The following is an 18,905-nucleotide window of genomic DNA, read 5'->3' on the forward strand; positions in this document are numbered from 1 at the left end:
TCAAGATATGGTCATAATCTCAATTCAAATTTCAAATGGAGTTTGCAACCATAATTACCCATTTAAATTTACCATAGTGCTAACTTAATCTATTTTATAATAGAATTAAAAATATGGTGTCAAATCTTTCATATGGATTTTTTTGTAAAAAAAAAAAAGATGCAACATTTGCTGATATTTTTACTGGTCTTCCTTTATAAATATGCATTTCTTTAAACATAATTTAAAAGCAGTGTAAGGGAAGTAATCAAAACGTTGTATTTGGATTACCTACCTTACACTGTTTTAAATTGTCTTAATTGTTCATTAACCATTACTTTATACATAATTTAAAAGCAGTGTAAGGGAGGTAATTCAAATGATGTATTTGATTTATCTCCCTTACACTGCTTTAAATTATGTTTTGTACTAAAGTATTTGTCCATTAACCAGGACAACCTTGTTTTTCCCCCTTTTTTGCCCCTAATTCCTAAACGGTTTGAGCCATAACCCCCCAAAGTAAATCCTAACCATCCCTTTGTGGTATGGAAACTTGTGGTATAATTTGAGAGAGATCCATACACCGTTCCACAAGTTATTGCATGGAAACTAGAAAATGCTTATTTTTGGCCTCTTTTTGGCCCCTAATTCCTTAACTGTTGGTACCATAACCCCCAAAATCAATCCCAACCTTCCTTTTGTGGTATTTAACCTTATGGTAAAATTTCATAGAGATCCATTCACTTAAACTAAAGTAAAAGTGCGAAAACCAATGTGTCTTTGGACGACGACGACACCAACGTCATACCAATATACGACCGCAAAAAACTTTTGCGGTCGTGTTTGTTCCATAGTCTTAGAATCAAAAGAAGGTTCAATTATATCTGGTTTGTCATGATCATTCTCCAAGTTAACCATGGCTAAAGTGGCAACTGGTTTAGTCTCACCTTTATTAGTACCCTAAAAATATGGTTTTAACATATTAATATGACACACTCTATTTTGTTTGCGCCGACCTGTAGTTTTTACAATATAATTCAATTCATTGATTTTACTCTCTATTGTATAAGGACCACAATATTTAGCCTGTAAAGGATGTCCAGGGACTGGCAAAAATACAAGTACCTTATCACCAGGCTCAAAAATTCTGTCCCTGACATCTTTATCAATTCTGTCCCTGACATCTTTATCATACCATATTTTCATCTTATTCTGAACAGTTTTTAAGTTTTTCTGAGCAATTTGACAAGCAATATACAATTTTTCTTTAAATCTAGATACATAGTCTAGAAGATTCAAGTCAGTTTGTTCAGTAAGCCATTTTTCCTTAACCAATTTCAAAGGTCCCCTTACAGTATGACCAAACACCAACTTAAAGGGACTAAAACCAAGGGATTCTTGAACAGCCTCTCGGACCGCAAAAAGTAGAAAGTGAACACCATCATCCCTGTCCCTGTCAAATTGAAGACAAAAAGTTCTAATCATGTTCTTCAATGTTTGATGAAAACGTTCTAAGGCACCTTGAGATTCTGGATGATAAGCACTTAGCAATTCCTAAATGGTAAACGACCTGCTGAAATAAACCTGACATGAAATTTGAACCCTGGTCGGACTGTATAGACTTAGGAAGTCCTACTAACGTGAAAAATTTGATAAGAGCTTTGACAATAGTTGGTGTCTTGATATTCCTTAACGGAAAAGCCTCAGGAAAGCAAGTGGATGTACACATGATTGTCAATAAATAGGCATTTCCAGTCTTGGTCTTTGGTAAAGGTCCAATGCAATCAATTAGTACTCGACTGAAAGGTTCTTTAAAGGCTGGAATTGGCAGAAGTGGTGCTAGTGGTATTTTTTTGGTTAGGCTTACCAACAACCTGGCATACATGGCATGATTTACAGTATTCTGTGACATCATTTCTAAGTCTGGGACAGTAGAAATGTTGCAAGGTTTTAAGGCAAGTCTTCCTTATACCTAAATGTTCGGCCAAAGGGGTGTCGCGGGCAAGACCAATAAGTTCTTGCCTATAGACTTTAGACATCACCACTTGGTATTCCACTCTCCATTCTTTCTCTGGGGTAGCATCAGGGGCCTCCACCTCCTCATTAAAATGCTGTCTTGATGATAGTAACATTCGGCCACTTTGTCTGCTTCCTCCTGTGGTTGAGCCCTCTTGCGGAGCTGAAGAACCTCAGGGTCTTTATTTTGCTCTTCCACAAACTTTCTTTTGTCTAATGAATAGCTGTTCACGTCTGGCCATGGCATAATTACATGCTTGTTAGTACTAGTTGGTCTTATTATGGCATTTTCTGAGCCACTGGAACAGTCAATGTCGGCAAAGGAAAGTGTCAGAAAGGTCCATGTAATCAAACTGGACTTCTTGTAAATCCTCATTTTGTTGTTTTCTAAAGTGTCATCGCCCTAGTAACAACACAAGCTGGATACAGATCAGCATCATCTTCAGGTGATTTAACATCCACCACCGGTTCACTGGTAACAATTGGTTCAGCAACCACTTTGTTCCTAGCTAGATCATTTCCTAGCAATAATGAAACACCCTCAACAGGGAGATTAGGACGAACACCCACAACAACTGGTCCAGTAATTAAATCTGACTTCAAATATATACGATGGAGGGGAACATCTATACAACCTAACTCCACACCTTGTAACAAAACGGAGGCACCAACGGAAGTCTCCTCGGACAAAGTCAACACACCTTCTAACAACAAAGTCTGAGAAGCTCCAGTGTCCCGTAAAATCTTAATAGGCTGAGGAGTACCGGTAGTATTATCAACAATAGAAACAAACCCATCAGACATAAAGGGTTTATAATCCTCCATGTAATCACAAAAACTGGACTTAAAAGCCTGACTCGCAGGACATTCCAACTTATTGGTAACAAGGGGTGTGGTATAAGCACTCGACTTGGGTTTATTATCTCTTTCATTCTTCTTCTGGAGTCTAAAACAATCAGCCATCAGTGACTTCTTCTCAAAAGAATCAAATTTTGGACTAGACATATTATTACTAGATTGACTATTAATCTGTGCAACAGGCTTACTATCAGTACGCTCAGTACTTTGATTTTTGTAATTTCTGTTTGAAGTATTAAAATTTTGACCTTTGAAACTTCTTTTATGTGAAAGGGTATAATTATCGGAGATAACAGCTGCATCTTGCAATGTATCAGTTTTGTCATCCAAATGTGTTTTTAACTCTAAATGAACACACTGCTTGAACTCTTCTAATAACATCAATTGTCTTATGTTATCAAAATTGTTATCTATTTTCTTTGACTAAAGCCATTCATCAAATAGATCTTCTTTTTCAAATTCAACATAGGTTTGTGAATCAAACTTTTTATAAGACCTAAATTTCTGTCTATATGCTTCTGGCACAAGCTCATAAGCTTTCAAAACTTCCTGTTTTACCATTTCATAATGAAAACTTTTTTCTGAAGAAAGTGCTGAGTAAATTTCAGCTGCCTTGCCCTCAAGAACACTTTGCAGCATTGTATTCCAATAAGGCTTTGGCCATTTCAAGTTTTAAGCAATTTTCTCAAACTGTGGAAAATATTTATCGACTGTTTTTTCAAAAAAATCTGGGACCAGACGTATATTTTTTGCTGCATCAAAATGTTCTGATTTTGACTCATATCTAGTGTTGCTTTCTACTTTGACTATTTCTATTTTTATTTTTTCCATCTCTAACCTTTCCCTCATTTCAAGTTCTGCCTGTTTTAATTTAAAGTCATCTTCTTTTTCTTTTATCTTCTCCATCTCTAACCTTTCCTTCATTTCAAGTTCTGTCTGTCTTTCTTCTTTTTCTTTTTCCAATTGTTTTAATTTAACTTCGTTTTCCAATTGTTTTTCCAATTTTTTAATTTAAATCCATCTTCCTTTTCTAATTCAAGTTGTTCTAATTCAAGCTCTTTTAATTTGAAAGCATCAACATTTTCGACCTTGAGTTCAAGAGACTCTTCACAAAAATTTCTTAGTCAACTAAATTGTCTATTACCAAATTTTTTATAATTTGTTTTCTCATAGATCCTCTAAAATCTATTTGTAGATGTTTAGCAAGCAACACTCATTCTTCTTTCTTTAGTTTATCAAACCCTTTTAGGTCTGGCGTTTTTAAAAATTTACCAGCATCAAATGCCATTTTGTTGAATTTTGTTGGCTTATTCTAATTCAATAAAAATGCTGAAAAATTTTAATCTGATATTAACGTTCTCCCGGACGAGCCCCCAATTTCTGTTACGGCCAGAAATCACCTTTAAATTGTGGCCAACAAAAGACACAGATCAATAATAAAATTTAACAAGATTTTTTATACACAAGTTCACAAGAAATATTATACAAATTGAAATGTCAACTTAACTGTTAAACAAGATGCTGTCAGAGTGACAGTAAACCGGATTTCCCTGCAGAGGTCGAACCCTAAACAGTATGGACACTACATTTAAGCTTAAAACAGCTATGAATTTGGATTGTGTTTGAATATTTGGCACAGCATAGGTTTGTGACACAAAATGAATGTGGTTTAAGAACTGAAATACTTGAAATTGGACATTTAAATACCTATTATGGTCCAATATCAAAAATCTAAGTACATCTTAGAATCAGCATATCAAAGAACCCCAAGAATTCAATTTTTTGATGAAATCAGACAAAAGTTTAATTTAAGATCCTTTGGACCTCAATGTGGACCAATTTGATAAAGGAGCCCCCAATCCAAAAACTCTCAATACATGGTGAGATTCAGCATTTCAAAGAACCCCATAAATAATTTTTTTGTTGAATCAAACAAAGTTTAATTTTGGACCCTGATTTGAACCAACTTGAAAACTGGGCCATAAATCTAATATTTAAATACAGGTTTAGATTCAGCATTTGAAAGAACCCTATATATATTTAATTTATGTTGAAATGAAACACAGGTTAATTTTATCCATAATATTTTCTGTGCAAAGGGAAATAACTCAAACTGGATAAATAGTTCTCTAAAATAAGATATGATGCAATTTTTCAAATTATAATCAATAATATAATAACAACAACCAGTGATGACTAAGTTCTCTAAAATTAGATATGATTTAACACTCAAACATTGCTAGAATCAGCATATCAAAGAACCAAAGAATTCAATTTTTGATGAAATTAATCAAAAGTGTAATTTAGGACCCTTTGGACCTCAATGTGGTATTATCTTATTAATAATGAATAGAAATACAGGTTTAGATTAAGCATTTCAAAGAACCCTATATATATTCAATTTATGTTGAAATCAAACACAGTTTAATTTTGGACCTCAATTTGGACCAACTTGAAAACTGGGCCCAAAATCAGAAATCTAAATATATGTTTATTAATAGACAATATGAGCTTAGTTTTTAAAGGAGTTTACTTCATAAAAAAAAAATATATATAGCATTCAGAAAATTAATTTTTACAGAATAACAAACAAACTTGCCACAAAATTCTACAAACAATTTACCAAAGAAAGAAGAAAAAAATCCAAAATTTTATTTATCATTAATACAATGTCATTTCAAAATCTATAAAACTTATCAGTAACAAGAAATAATTGTAACAGAATGCTGTTACGAAGTCTCCCAAACAAAGCTCCAATAATTCGTCATTCCCATTGTCGCTTGACATTGGGCAATGTCCAGTACAAATTGGTTTATGATATGCATTAGTGACGCCTATGGATTGACCCTGTATGTCATTCAAATCTTCTTGAAATTATGAACAGGAATTTATATGGTTTAGGGGTGGAGATCTCGACCGTTTACAAGTTCTCAAAAGGGGGGTGATCCCCAGGGGACTCTCCCTTTATTTCATTTGATTTGTTTTTTTGTCCCATTCAAGAATATATATGGTTTAGGGGTGGGGATCTCGACGGTTTACAAGTTCTTAAACAGGATGGGGTGGGGTGACCCCAGGGGACTTGCCTTCTATTTCATTAGATTTGTTTTATTGTTCCATACAAAAATATATATGGTTTTGGGGTGGGGATCTTGACCATTTACAAGTTTTCAAAAAGAAGGGGGTGGGGGTGACCCCCATGGACTTCCCCTATATTTCATTTGATTTGTGTTATTGTCCCGTACAAGAATATATACGGTTTAGGGGTGGGGATCTCAACCTCTTAAAAGTTCTCAAACAGGAGGGGGTGGGGGTGACCCCAGGGGACTCGCCTTTTATTTCATTTGATTTGTTTTGTTGTCACATACAAGAATATATATGTTTCAGGGTTGGGATCTTGACTGTTTACAAGTTTTCCAAAAGTAGGGCGGTGGGGGTGAACCTGGGGACTCCCCAAATATTTCATTTGATTTGTTTTATTGTCCCATACAAGAATATATATGGTTTAGGGGTGGGGATCTCAACCGTTTACAAGATAAAAGCACATTCTCAAATTGAAAGGGGGTGGGGGTAAGAATATATATGGTTTAGGGAGACTTAATTATCTACAAAATGTCTAATAATGAACAGTAAATTTCAAATTTCATTTATACAGTCCTACTAGTAAATTTCAAACTTTATATATACAGTCCTATAGATCTTATCAGGAAACAGAACATTTTCAAATAAATCTGTCACTCCAATGATATTATATGCTAAGATATAACCCAGATCTAATTTATAATTAATAATGTAATTAACTTCAAAATTTCTAATAATATAGCTTATAATCATTACCACTTAGGAAATAGATAATTTTCAAATAAATCTGTCACTCCAATTTTTATTGTCAGATAAGACATTATGCTTAGTCATAAAAAAGATAACAAGAGTAAAATATTTAAAAATTCCACTTTTGGATATTAAAAATGGCGATAACTCACAAAGGAGATATACTAATATCTTGAAAATTTAACTAGACCTTCATTAAGTCCCAGGAAACAACATATTTAAATTTGAAAAAAATTTGTTAAAGCGTTTTCATGTTATTGTGCTGACACTGTTTGGCAGCCGCCCGTAGATCCGCCCAGCCACCCGCCGTACATCACCATTTTAATAACCGATATTTCCCTCGAAAATCCGGTTAAAATATAAGTCTGATCCTTTGTTTTTTCTTAATCTGGAATTCATCTCTTAACTGTAATCGAATATGTCCAATAAGTTCACAATCTAGTATGATGTAGTTAACGTAAATAAAAGTGTCAATCCAACAACTCCAGAGAACTTCAAAGAATATAAGTATATTAATGTCTGATCAGTCTAATTTCGGTGTCTGTATATATAGTTGTCACGGAAACTTCTAGAACACTGAAGAAGGGAAACTCCTAGAAAACTCCTAGAAAACTGTAGAAGGGAAACTTCTTGAACAATGTAGAAGTTTAAATTATGCGTCTATTATGATCATTCTGGAATCGTTATGTTAGTCAAATAGAAAGTTCTAATCATTCCATCAGTATCAATGATTGCTACAGTGATTTCTAAACTGCCCAGTTATAATATTATTTTGTAAACAACTATAAGGCCGCACAAAACAAATTAGAACATGATAAATAAATATAATAATTACAATATCATAACAGAGTAAAAACAAAAAAACAAACTTAAGTCAGTATGACAGCAAAAATTTGTAAAACATAGAGCTAATGACCTAAAATATAAATAAGTGATTGATGTAATGGTCCATGTTATTGTAAGAACTTTATCACTCCTCACCCATGTTGAAAACCAAAATTTTTAAATATTTCGGATGATTGGTAAGAGTTACCATATGCATCTAGAAAACAACTGTCGACATAACATTAGGAAACTATGCTTTATATGCTGTTTTGTAAAGTTCTAAATTTCCTTTATAAATACATTGAGCAACATAATTGTGTTTAACTTTTATTATTTTTTTTTATAATTTTGTAGCATGTTATTGACAGTAATCAAAAAGTAATGTAACTACTAATGATAAAGTAATAGATTGCAATCGATTAAATACAAAAATCAGAGTAATCGATTACACAGAAATCATTCAATAAATTGATTATTAATCGTTTACATTCGTCAGTAATCGTGCCCATTCCAGTGCCTATTACTAAACTACAATAAGTAAACTTTCCAGGTATATTTTTATGCTATCCATTTTCTTTAATTTACGAAAGAAGGTTGATAAAATGTCTATTTATGGGTTTGAACACTGTTAAGTTATTTAATATATATATATATGTATTGATGATATTTAATGCATCTTAAAGTTAATATAAGTTGATTTTATTTAACGAGTCAGTTATTCTTACCAACATAAATACTGAGTATTACCATACAAAACACACACTTTCACAGGCCAAAAACCTATACCCCAATCTACCCCTTTATATCCGAGGTGTTACCTTACCAGAGGAACTAACCATACCAGGGTGTATACAGAATACCAGAGTACCACACTACCAAAGAAAAGAGTTACTGGATGTAAACTTTTGTTCCCTATATTTGTATTTTCTTACAAAAACAAATTCTTATAGCAATGCACTAAGGGAAAACATTTTGATAGCATTACACTAAGGCTCGAACGCTCAGTTTTCAGTACAAAAGAAATGAGCTAGACACAAATTGGACAAGGATTTACTTTAAAAGGGGACAAAAGTCAAAGTAAAGTTCAAAGTGACCTTACTTCTAAGTTCAGTGGTACAAAAGTTATGTGCCACGCATGAAGAGGGACCACCAGATAGATAGATAGACAGACAGACAGACAGATGAACGGACAGCCATGGTGATTACTATAAACTGCCCCTAAATTTTGTTTGTGGGGACATAAAAATCATTGGGTCCATGAATTATTGGTTATATTCTTAAACTCATTATCTAATGTGTTGCAACATATTCAGGAACATGCAAAAAACTTACCTTTGAATCTGTTGACCTCTAACAATACTGGATCTAAAGGCTTTTTCATAATCGGGATATAACATCAAGGTACACCTCTGTAAAATTTAAGAACATTAATAGGAAATGAACAAAAAATTCTTTTGATACTAAAACATGGTATCGTTAATCTGGAATCATTTGTAATTTATAATCAATTTAAAATTTCAGGTTATTATATTCATTGTCTATAAGGGTCAAGTTTCCATAGTCCATTCCTGTGGAATTTCCAATTTTAGGTCATTCAAAAACATTTAAATTTAATCTGTTTTGTTCCAGAAAATAGATTTTTCTAAATATATTTTAATAGAAAATTGTGATATTTAACATTGCAGAATTATAATCTAGTTCATCCAGTATGGTATGATGTCAGTGACAAAATAATGGCATCGCAAGACAGCAATAAAGGCAGAAACTACCCTTTAAACATTAGGTTGCCAAAAGCCTAAATCGCTCACCTATCAAAAATATGCCAGTTTGATATTTACAGTTTCTAGCTATCTAGTATGGTTTCTACAAAAATTGGCTAAAGTCCACTTTCAAGGCCAATCACTCCTATAAAAGAGGGACGAAAGATACCAGAGGGACAGTCAAACTCATAGATCTAAAACAAACTGACAACGCCATGGCCAAAAACAAAAAGACAAACAGACAAATAATAGTACAGATGACACAACATAGAAAACTAAAGACTAAGCAACACGAACCCCACCAAAAACTGGGGGTGATCTCAGGTGCTCCGGAAGGGTAAGCAGATCCTGATCCACATGTGGCACCCGTCGTGTTGCTTATGTTATTACAAATCCGGTAAATAGTCTAATTTGGTAGGTCACATTCGTGAAAAGGGAAGAGTATTGTAGTTACTACATAAGGAACATATCCGATATCATCTGTGAAACAGTTATTCCATAACGGTCAACCAACTCGTGATGGCGTCTGTAAAATGTACGAAGGGATGATTTCAACTTCACCATTTGGAACTCTTGGTTTAATAGCTTCCTTGTGAGCAGCAATCTTCTATCAAGGAAATCATGATATAAGGTTTCAATTCAATTGACAATTTCCGCCATGTTGGCTTATTTGTAGATCTTACTTTCCTGAACGATTTTGCTGTTACAATTTCTCTCGGACTCTCTCTCTCTATTATAATTTCAGTAAAAATGCAAGCTAGGGGCTGTTTAGAGCTTTAAGTTGCTCACCTGGATCTATGTGCATTTTCAACAATGGCAACTCTCCAACATTAAAGACTAGAATATAGTTCATGACTCTCTAATTTGTTTATCTAGATTCTCTTTATCTAAAATAGCTTTAACTTACGGTTAAGGAACAGTAAATGAACTATTGTCACATATTTGCAAAATTTTGCATACAACTTTGGCTAGTTAAACTGTAATCGAAAGTAAAAAATAATGCATTTATCTCTTTTATTTTCTGAAATATTATTGATTGAATTCTTTCAAAATAGGTGAACATTTGGGTTTGTTCACGTTTTTCCAACATTTGATAATTAGACTTAAACAATATTAAGGATTAGGGGGTCATCTTAAGGACTGGCATCTTGATATTTACATGTAATTCACCTGTATCAGTTGTTAACTAAAATATTGTAAAAATAAGTATTGTTTAAAGATAGTATATATTTTTTTTTTTTGCAATAATTGGTTTTTCATATATATTTGGTTGAATATAACCAGAAAATGTTGTGTAATTATTTTGATCCGTGTCTGAATTACAAAATTAAAAAGTTATTCAACAAAAAAAATCCATAAATAAATAAAGAAAATTCAATCATTTCTCCTTCAGCTGTGAAAGTTTCATAAAAATTAATCAAGAAATACTCTCAAATAATTTTTTGAAAAAGAAAAGAATTTTATTGAAAATAACATGAAAAATCGAAATGTTCACTGACTGTACCTCATTTTAGTAATTTATTCTATTACTTGATATGTTTTTGTATTTGTGTTACATGTAGATATCCAAATCTAAAACGATGCGCAACAATGAAGTTTTATGTACGTAAATACATATCTGTATATTATAAGAGCCATAGTCAATGTTCTTGGCATGCTGTCTTAAGCAGATGGAAGAGTCAGTTGTACATCTGGTCACTTTTTCCACGAAAAAAGGGAGAACACGAAATGGTTACATCACGACGTGAACTGTAGGGTGTTTAACTGTGAGAACTGGCTTGTTGAATTGTGAGCTACAAGTATTCTCGATTTGTCACGTAAGCCTTGGACAATTAATGCAAGCTGACTAAGAAATTTAAATATACTACATCTTTGATAATAAGCAGTGTTTGATACTTTTATATAAGCTTAATGACTCAAACTATTATAAATTCTTAAAAGCTCTCAGAATATAAAATGTTTATTTTTATTCAAGATCACAACATTATTGATACATTATTATGGAAAAATAGAGAAAATAAAATGCTCCGCTGGGGCGCAGCTTGATACGACCGCAGAGGTCGAACCCTGAACAGTTGGGGCAAGTATGGACACAACATTCAAGCTTGATACAGCACTGAATTTGGATTGTAATTAAATATTTGACACAGCATAGGTTTCTGACACAGAATGAAAGTGGTCTAAGAACTTAAAAATTTTCAATTTACCTATTCATACATGTGATGGACTGTGAAACTCAGATCAGGAGATTGGGAAATTTTGGTCAGGAGATTAGGACTCAGATCAGGAGGTTTTTAATCGACATTAATTTTGTTGTAAATGTAACCGTGTGCTGTAAAAATGGTCTTTTAAAGTGTGTTTTCTTTAACTTTCCAACCAATTTATTATGTTTATAGTACCCTTGTACTTATAAAGTTTCTCCATCTTTATATTCTACATGTTCAATCTAACATTGTTTTTTTCCAGTATGTTCTTTAAATTTTTTACTTCATATTCTATAAAATAATCATTGCAACCAGAACATTTGTTTAGCTGTCTGCAAATAGTTTTTATTTTTTTATTTTTTCTCTTGCAAATAGTTTTTATTTGCAAACTCAGAAATTCATTCTAGCTGTAAAGTTAGGGTCATAGTTATTATATAAATTTCAATTTAAGCCTTAAAAGGAAGTATAGAATCCTCAAATAATTTTCAAATTATTATTTTTTTATTTGTCCTAAGACATTTAAAATCATTTAATAACCATCCTTTTATGATTATTTGTTCAATTTATATTTTATTTATATTCTTTTAAAAATTTTCATTATTAAAAGGAAAGTAACTTAAAACAGGATAAATCAAGGGAAGTAACCCAATAAATACACAGTTTTTGTTACACAACGGCAGTTAGCCTGAGGTAAAAGTCGTTGTTTACCAGTATGTTTGACACCCAAGCTGACAAGTGAAGCCATATAATTATGCATGTAAATTGATTTACAGGTAAGATATAACTTCAGGTAATGTCAGTTACACCAGATGCCTGAGATGTTATGTTGGGCAGAAATTTTTCATTCATGAAAAATTTCATACACGGGATTTTTTCAACGGGAGGTCGGGAGGAGACCCCTGAAAACGGGATTATTGTACTTCCGTCGGGAGGTTCACATGTATGCCTATTCAAACCATATCATTATTATTTGCTTTTATATATAAATCAGAAATAACCAATTTAAAATGGAAAATGTTAAAGAAAAAAAAGGAACAAAAAAATTCCCCCCCCCCCAATTTTTTGAACCCCCTTATGATTCATCGCCCCCAAACTCAATCCCAGCTTTCCCTTTGTGGTATGGTACCTTGCAGTACAATTTCAGAGAGATTCATACACTTGAACACAAGTTATTGTCTGGAAACTAGAAAAATGCTTGTTTTTTGGCCCCTTTTTGGCCCCAAATTCCTAAACGTTTAGGGCAATTACCCCCAAGCTCAATTCCAGCTTTCCCTTTGTGATATGGAACCTTGCAGTACAATTTCATAAAGATCCATACACTTACACACAAGTTATTGTCCTGAAACTAGAAAAATGCATGTTTTTTTTGCCCTTTTATGGCCCCTAATTACTAAAATTTTGAGGGAAAACCCCCAAAATCAATCCCAGCCTTCCCTTTGTGATATGGAACCTTGTAGTACAATTTCATAAAGATCCATACACTTACAAACAAGTTATTGTCATGAAACTAGAAAAATGCTTGTTTTTTGCCCCTTTTTGGCCCCTAATTCCTAATATTTGGAGGAAATTACCCCAAAAATCAATCCCAGTATTCCCTTTGTGATATGGAACCTTGTAGTACAATTTCATAAAGATCCATACACTTACAAACAAGTTATTGTCATGAAACTAGAAAAATGCTTGTTTTTTGCCCCTTTTTGGCCCCTAATTCCTAAAATTTGGAGACAATTACCCCCAAAATCAATCCCAGCATTCCCTTTGTGATATGGAACCTTGTGGTACAATGTCAGAGAGATCCATACACTTACACACAAGTTATGTCTGGAAGTTACAAAAATGCTTATTTTTGGCCCCTTTTGGCCCCTAATTCCTTAACTGTTAGTACCATAACCCCCAAAATCAATCCCCACCTTCCTTTTGTGGTATTGAACCTTATGGTAAAATTTCAATGAGATCCATTCACTTAAACTAAAGTTAGAGTGCGAAAACTAAAGTGTATTCGGACGACGACGACGACGCCGGACGACGACGACGACGACGACGACGCCAACGTCATACCAATATACGACCACAAAAATTTTTTTGCGGTCATATAAAAATTTGAAAACAAAGTAAAATTAAAATTTACATCACTGTGCTAGATTATATCGACTTTTAAAATCTTGGGAAACTATTTTTTTTTAAATATGAAAAACCAATCATTGTAAAAAAAAAATGCTTTGTTAATATTTTACAATAAATCTTTAAAAAATACCTCTTTTAATAATATTTTAATTAAGAACTGAAACAGGTGAATTACAGGTAAATATCAAGATGCCAGTCCTTAAGAGGACCCCCTAATCCCTAATGTTGTTTTAGTCTAATTATCAAATGTTGAAGAAATGTGAACATTTGCATAGAGAGCACATTAAATCGATAATAAACATTCTTAAATTTGTCTTAAATCATCACATCTCCTTTTTCAAATACATAGATTTTTCTTTAAAAATTATATGTTGTTGATACATAAATTTCCATTTTAATGATATAAAATAATAATATGGTTGGAAGTGAAAAACATCAATAATCGATGACATTAAAATTATTTCCACGTTTTGTGGTATTTTTTCACCTAGAACACCACTTTGAATTATGAATACTGTAAAAATGAAGTCGGTGAACTATTATTATTTTATATCATTAAAGCAGATTTATGTATCAACAACATATAATTTTCTAACAAAAAATCTATATACAAGATTTTATGATTTTAAAACAAATTTAAGAATGTTTTTTGCTGATTGTATGTGCTTTCTATACAAATATTCGCCTATTACTGCAAAAATGTAATAAAAAAATCATCTTTCAAGGGTAATAAATCTTCTCAGGGGTCAATTGACAATTTCCACCATATTGACTTATTTGTAGATCTTGAACATTTTTGCTACATATTGTTGCTCTCTATCTTTCTTTGTTCCTGCAAAATATTCATAAAATGGGTAAAATTGTCATTCAGGGGCAGTAACTCCTAAAAGGAGTCATTTGAAAATTTCAGCTATGTTGACTTATTTGTAGATCATTTTTCTAACATCTTTGCTATTTACAATTTCTCTCTATCTTTAATGGTGTCTGAAGAAAATGATGAAAATGAATTATAAATTGTTCCACATGGCGCAGCTTGATAAGACCGCAGATGTCAAACCCTGAACAGTTGGGGCAAGTATGGACAATACATTCAAGCTTGATACAGCTCTGAATTTGGATTATGATTCAATATCTGACACAGCATAGGTTTCTGACACAGAATGATTGTGGTCAAAGAACTGAAAATGGTCCAATATCCAAGATCTAAATACATGGTTAGATTCAGCATATCCAAGTACACCAAGAATTTTATTTATCTATTTATTAATGGACAATATAAGTTAAGTTTTTAAAGCTTCATAAAAAAAAATATATATATATAGATATATAAGCATTCTGAAAATTAATTTATACAGAATAACAAACAAACCTACCATGAAGTTCTTCAAAAATTTACAAAAAAATGAAAAACAAGGGTAAAACTTAATGCCCCCTCCACTACGGCGGGGGCATAAAAACCAATTTCCAAAATATCATTCATCCTTAATACAATGTCTTTAAAAAATCTATAAAACTTACCTTTAATTCTTGGCCCATAATACCTAAACAGTTAGGACAATAACCCTCAAAATCAATCCCAACCTTCCTTTTGTGGTATGGAACCTTGTGGTACAATTTCATAGAGATCCATACACTTATACTCAAGTTATTGTCTTGAAACCAAATGTCTTCAGACAACAACGACAACTATGACATCATTAATTTTGTGGTCGTATAAAAACCATCTTTCAGGGGGAATATAAGCAGTTTGACAATTTTGGCCAGGTTGACTTATTTGTTGATCTTATTTTGCTGAACACTTTTAATTTCACAGTTCATCTCTATCTATAAAAGTTACAGCAAAAAACACAAACTAGAAGCTCTAAAGAGCCTGTGTCGCTCACCTCAGTCTATGAGGACTCTCTCCAACATTGTAGACGAGAACAGAATTCATGAAAAAAATCTCTGTTTTGTTGATCTTGTATTGCTGATCATTTAGTCTGTTTAGTTTCTCTCTATCTTCTTTAGTTTTTGCTCAAAACACAAAAGAGGGTAAAAAAAATCCTCATTTAAGGGAAATCACTCCTATAAAAAGTGACAGACTACTAACTATATCAGCAAAATTTTGACTTGTTAAGACTAAATGTTAGTAGATCTGGACTTGCTGATAATTTTTGATTCAAAGTGTCTATTTATCTATTACATGTATAATTTAATTTTTAATAAGGCAAAACACAAAAAAAAATGGTGAAAATCGTCATTAAAGGGCAATAACTCCAATAAGGAGTCGTCAGACCATTTCCTCCATATTGTCTTAATTGTAGATCTTGTCTTGCTGATCATTTTTGCTTATTTAAGTTTCTATCTATCTATTATAATTTTTAAGATATAAGGCAAAAACACAAAAAAATGGTAAAAATCATCATCAAAGTGCAATAACTCTAATAAGGAGTCAACTGACCATGAAACTTATTTGTAGAACTTGTCTTGCTGATCATTTTTGAAATTTAAAGTTTCTCTCTATCTATTACAGTTTTCAAGATAATAGGCAAAAATGAAAAAAAAAAGGTAAAATTTGTCATTTGAGGGCAATAACTCCTATAAGACGTCGTCTGACAGTTTTGACGTGTAAGACAATTGGTAGAGCTCAACATTCAGAACATTTTTGCCTCTGTCAGATTTTCTCTATTGATAACGTCAGATTTTCTCTATTGATAACGGTTTTCAAAATAAGAGACAAAACTTGCATTTTACCCCTTTGTTCTATTTTTAGCCATGTCGGCCATCTTGGTTGGCAGGCGGGGTCATCAGACACATTTTTTAAACTAGATACCCAAATGATGATTGAGAACAAGTTTGATTAAATTTGGTAAAGTAGTTTCAGAGGAGAGATTTTTGTAAAAGTTAACAGACGAAGGACGCCGACGGACATCAGACGCCAAGTGATAAGAAAAGCTCACTTGGCCCTTTTGGGCCAGGTGAGCTAAAAAATGGGTTACTAGTCATTCAAAGGAAATAACTCCTATACAGGGTCCATTGACGATTCGTTCATGTTTACTTATCTGTAGATAACATTTTGTTGAACATTTTTACTGTCCAAAGATTTTCTCAACTTTAGTTTCCTAAAAATACAAACAAGGTAAAAATCATCTTTTAAAGGCAATAACTTCTATAAGGGGTCATTTGACGATTTCTGCCAAGTTTACTTACTTGTAGATCTTATTGTTGCGGTAATTTTTACTGTCTAAAATTTCTCTCAATCTGTTATAGTTTTCAAGAAAATAACCAAAAACTATGAAATTTGCATAAAATTGATATTTCAGGTTAACAACTCCCAAACTGGTTCTACTATTTTCTGAATATTCAGCAGAAGATTGACTTTTATCTGCTGAATAATTCTATCATTACCAGATTTGCTCTAACTGCTTTAGTTTTTGAGATATAAGCCAAAATTGAAATTTACTTAAACTAGTCATTTCAGGCACAATCTCCTTCTCCAAACGCCATCATGGGTTTGTTTGATCCTTCTGAAAATTCCACAGGAGATAGAAATTGACCTATTGATATTTTATGTTACATTTTCTCTATCTACTTTAGTTTTTGAGATATTTTTTATGCATTTTACCACTATATTCTATTTTTAGCAACAGCAGCCATGTTTGCTGATGGATCAAACCTCGGATACAATTTTTTAAACGAGATATCCTAAGGAACATTCAGATAAAGTTTGGTAATAATTGTTCCAGTTGTTTCAGTGGAACATTTATTTTAAGTTAAGACAACAGATGGACGGATGGATGACGACGGACACCAATTGATGACAAAATCTCCAATGGCTAATTAGGCCAGGTAAGATCAAAAGGAATTTTCCCTCTTGGCTGTTTTTATTCTGGGAATAACCCTTAGTATTTTATACTAAACTGTTTATATAGCACTCTTTACTGTAACTGCTTTAATTTTTGATGTATAAAGCCGAAAACTGTATTTTACCCCTATTTTCTATTTTTAGCAAATGTGGGTAAAAATTGTCATTGAAGGGCAACAATACCGGTACCTATAAAGAGTTGACTGATGTTTTTGGTCATTTTACTTATTTGTGGATCTTATTCTGCTGATAATTTTCCTGTTTTCAGTTATTGAATATCTTCTTTAGTTTACACCAAAATTGTAAAAATAGGTAAAAAACATTATAAATGTGACTTAAGGGGTATTAGCTGCCAGCTTTATGCCAACCAAATTTATTTAACTCTCATATTTGTTTAAATATATACTTAAACATAATCTAAAACTATAAAAGTTTCACAGCACAATACCCAATGTCTGGAATTGTTATAAAGTATCAACATTTCATATGTTTTTTTGAATGGACGCCATCTATTGAACTATCGACTTGACTCACAAAAACTGTCAATGGGCATGTGACCCCGTTATAATTTTAAAATATAAACAGATTGGTAAACATGGTAAACAAAAAATACAAATAGACAAGTAAGCAACAAAAACAGTATATTAAGGTCGATTTTTTTACTTCTGTGTTATCTCATTTAATAAATCATTTTATCATAACCAGTGTTCCAAAATGATGTTTTGGCAGGTCAAATCAATCAAAAAAATCGGTCTTCAAGCTGCCGCCTTCCATAGTTCCACTTTTTCAGCTCACTTTTGTTACATTCATAGGACATGCTGAGCACATGTGCAACCCATCTCTAACAAAGGCTACATCAAAGGATGCATGAATAGTGATGTATTCAAATGAGATTGCATTATTGACTTGCAAGACAATTATACATCAGTGATGTTTTGAATTTTTGATAAAAATGAATCAAACTGACTGCTAACAGAGAAACATTATTTCAATATTCCACATTTATAAAATTTGAAACAAAAAAAAATCATATTTTAACTTTTGACTACGGTAGGTATTGTTTACATTCTCCACATTTTTGCCCTTGCCACATTTTCTCCTTTTTAGATGGTTATCAAGGTATGGAAATTACTTGCATTTTACCCCCTATATTCTATTTCAAGCCATAGATGAAATGTTTTTTTTTTGTATGACTGGCATAATAAAAAAAGTTCTTGAAGGATACACCTGTAAGGATGATTGTAGCCAGGTTTGGTCCCGATTGGTCTGGGTTTCAGTAAAAGACTTTTTTAAAGTTAACTACAACAATGAAGACAGATGCCATGTGTTGGCAACAGCTCCCAGGGCCCTAAATGTCCAGGTGACCTAAAAACAAATTTGGCAACCAATACAAATTTATATCATTTAAAAAATGATCAAAGCAATAATATATCATTATCAAATAAAATGTTGATACAGAGAAATGTC

At 32.5% G+C, this 18,905-nt stretch overlaps 1 protein-coding gene across 2 annotated transcripts in view; it reads right to left on the bottom strand.

Moving 5' to 3' along the window:
• LOC127701968 (uncharacterized protein C12orf56-like) overlaps positions 1-18,905 on the bottom strand; it is a 166,502-nt gene that overhangs the window by 91,753 nt on the left and 55,844 nt on the right. For both annotated transcript variants that reach the window (XM_052205951.1, XM_052205946.1), the window contains exon 5: positions 8,839-8,915. In XM_052205951.1, coding sequence (XP_052061911.1) covers positions 8,839-8,915 — 77 coding nt within the window. The remainder of the gene's footprint in view (positions 1-8,838; positions 8,916-18,905) is intronic.

The sequence above is a fragment of the Mytilus californianus genome, unplaced genomic scaffold (assembly GCF_021869535.1).
Source record: "Mytilus californianus isolate M0D057914Y unplaced genomic scaffold, xbMytCali1.0.p SCAF_1, whole genome shotgun sequence".
Lineage (NCBI taxonomy): Eukaryota > Metazoa > Mollusca > Bivalvia > Mytilida > Mytilidae > Mytilus > Mytilus californianus.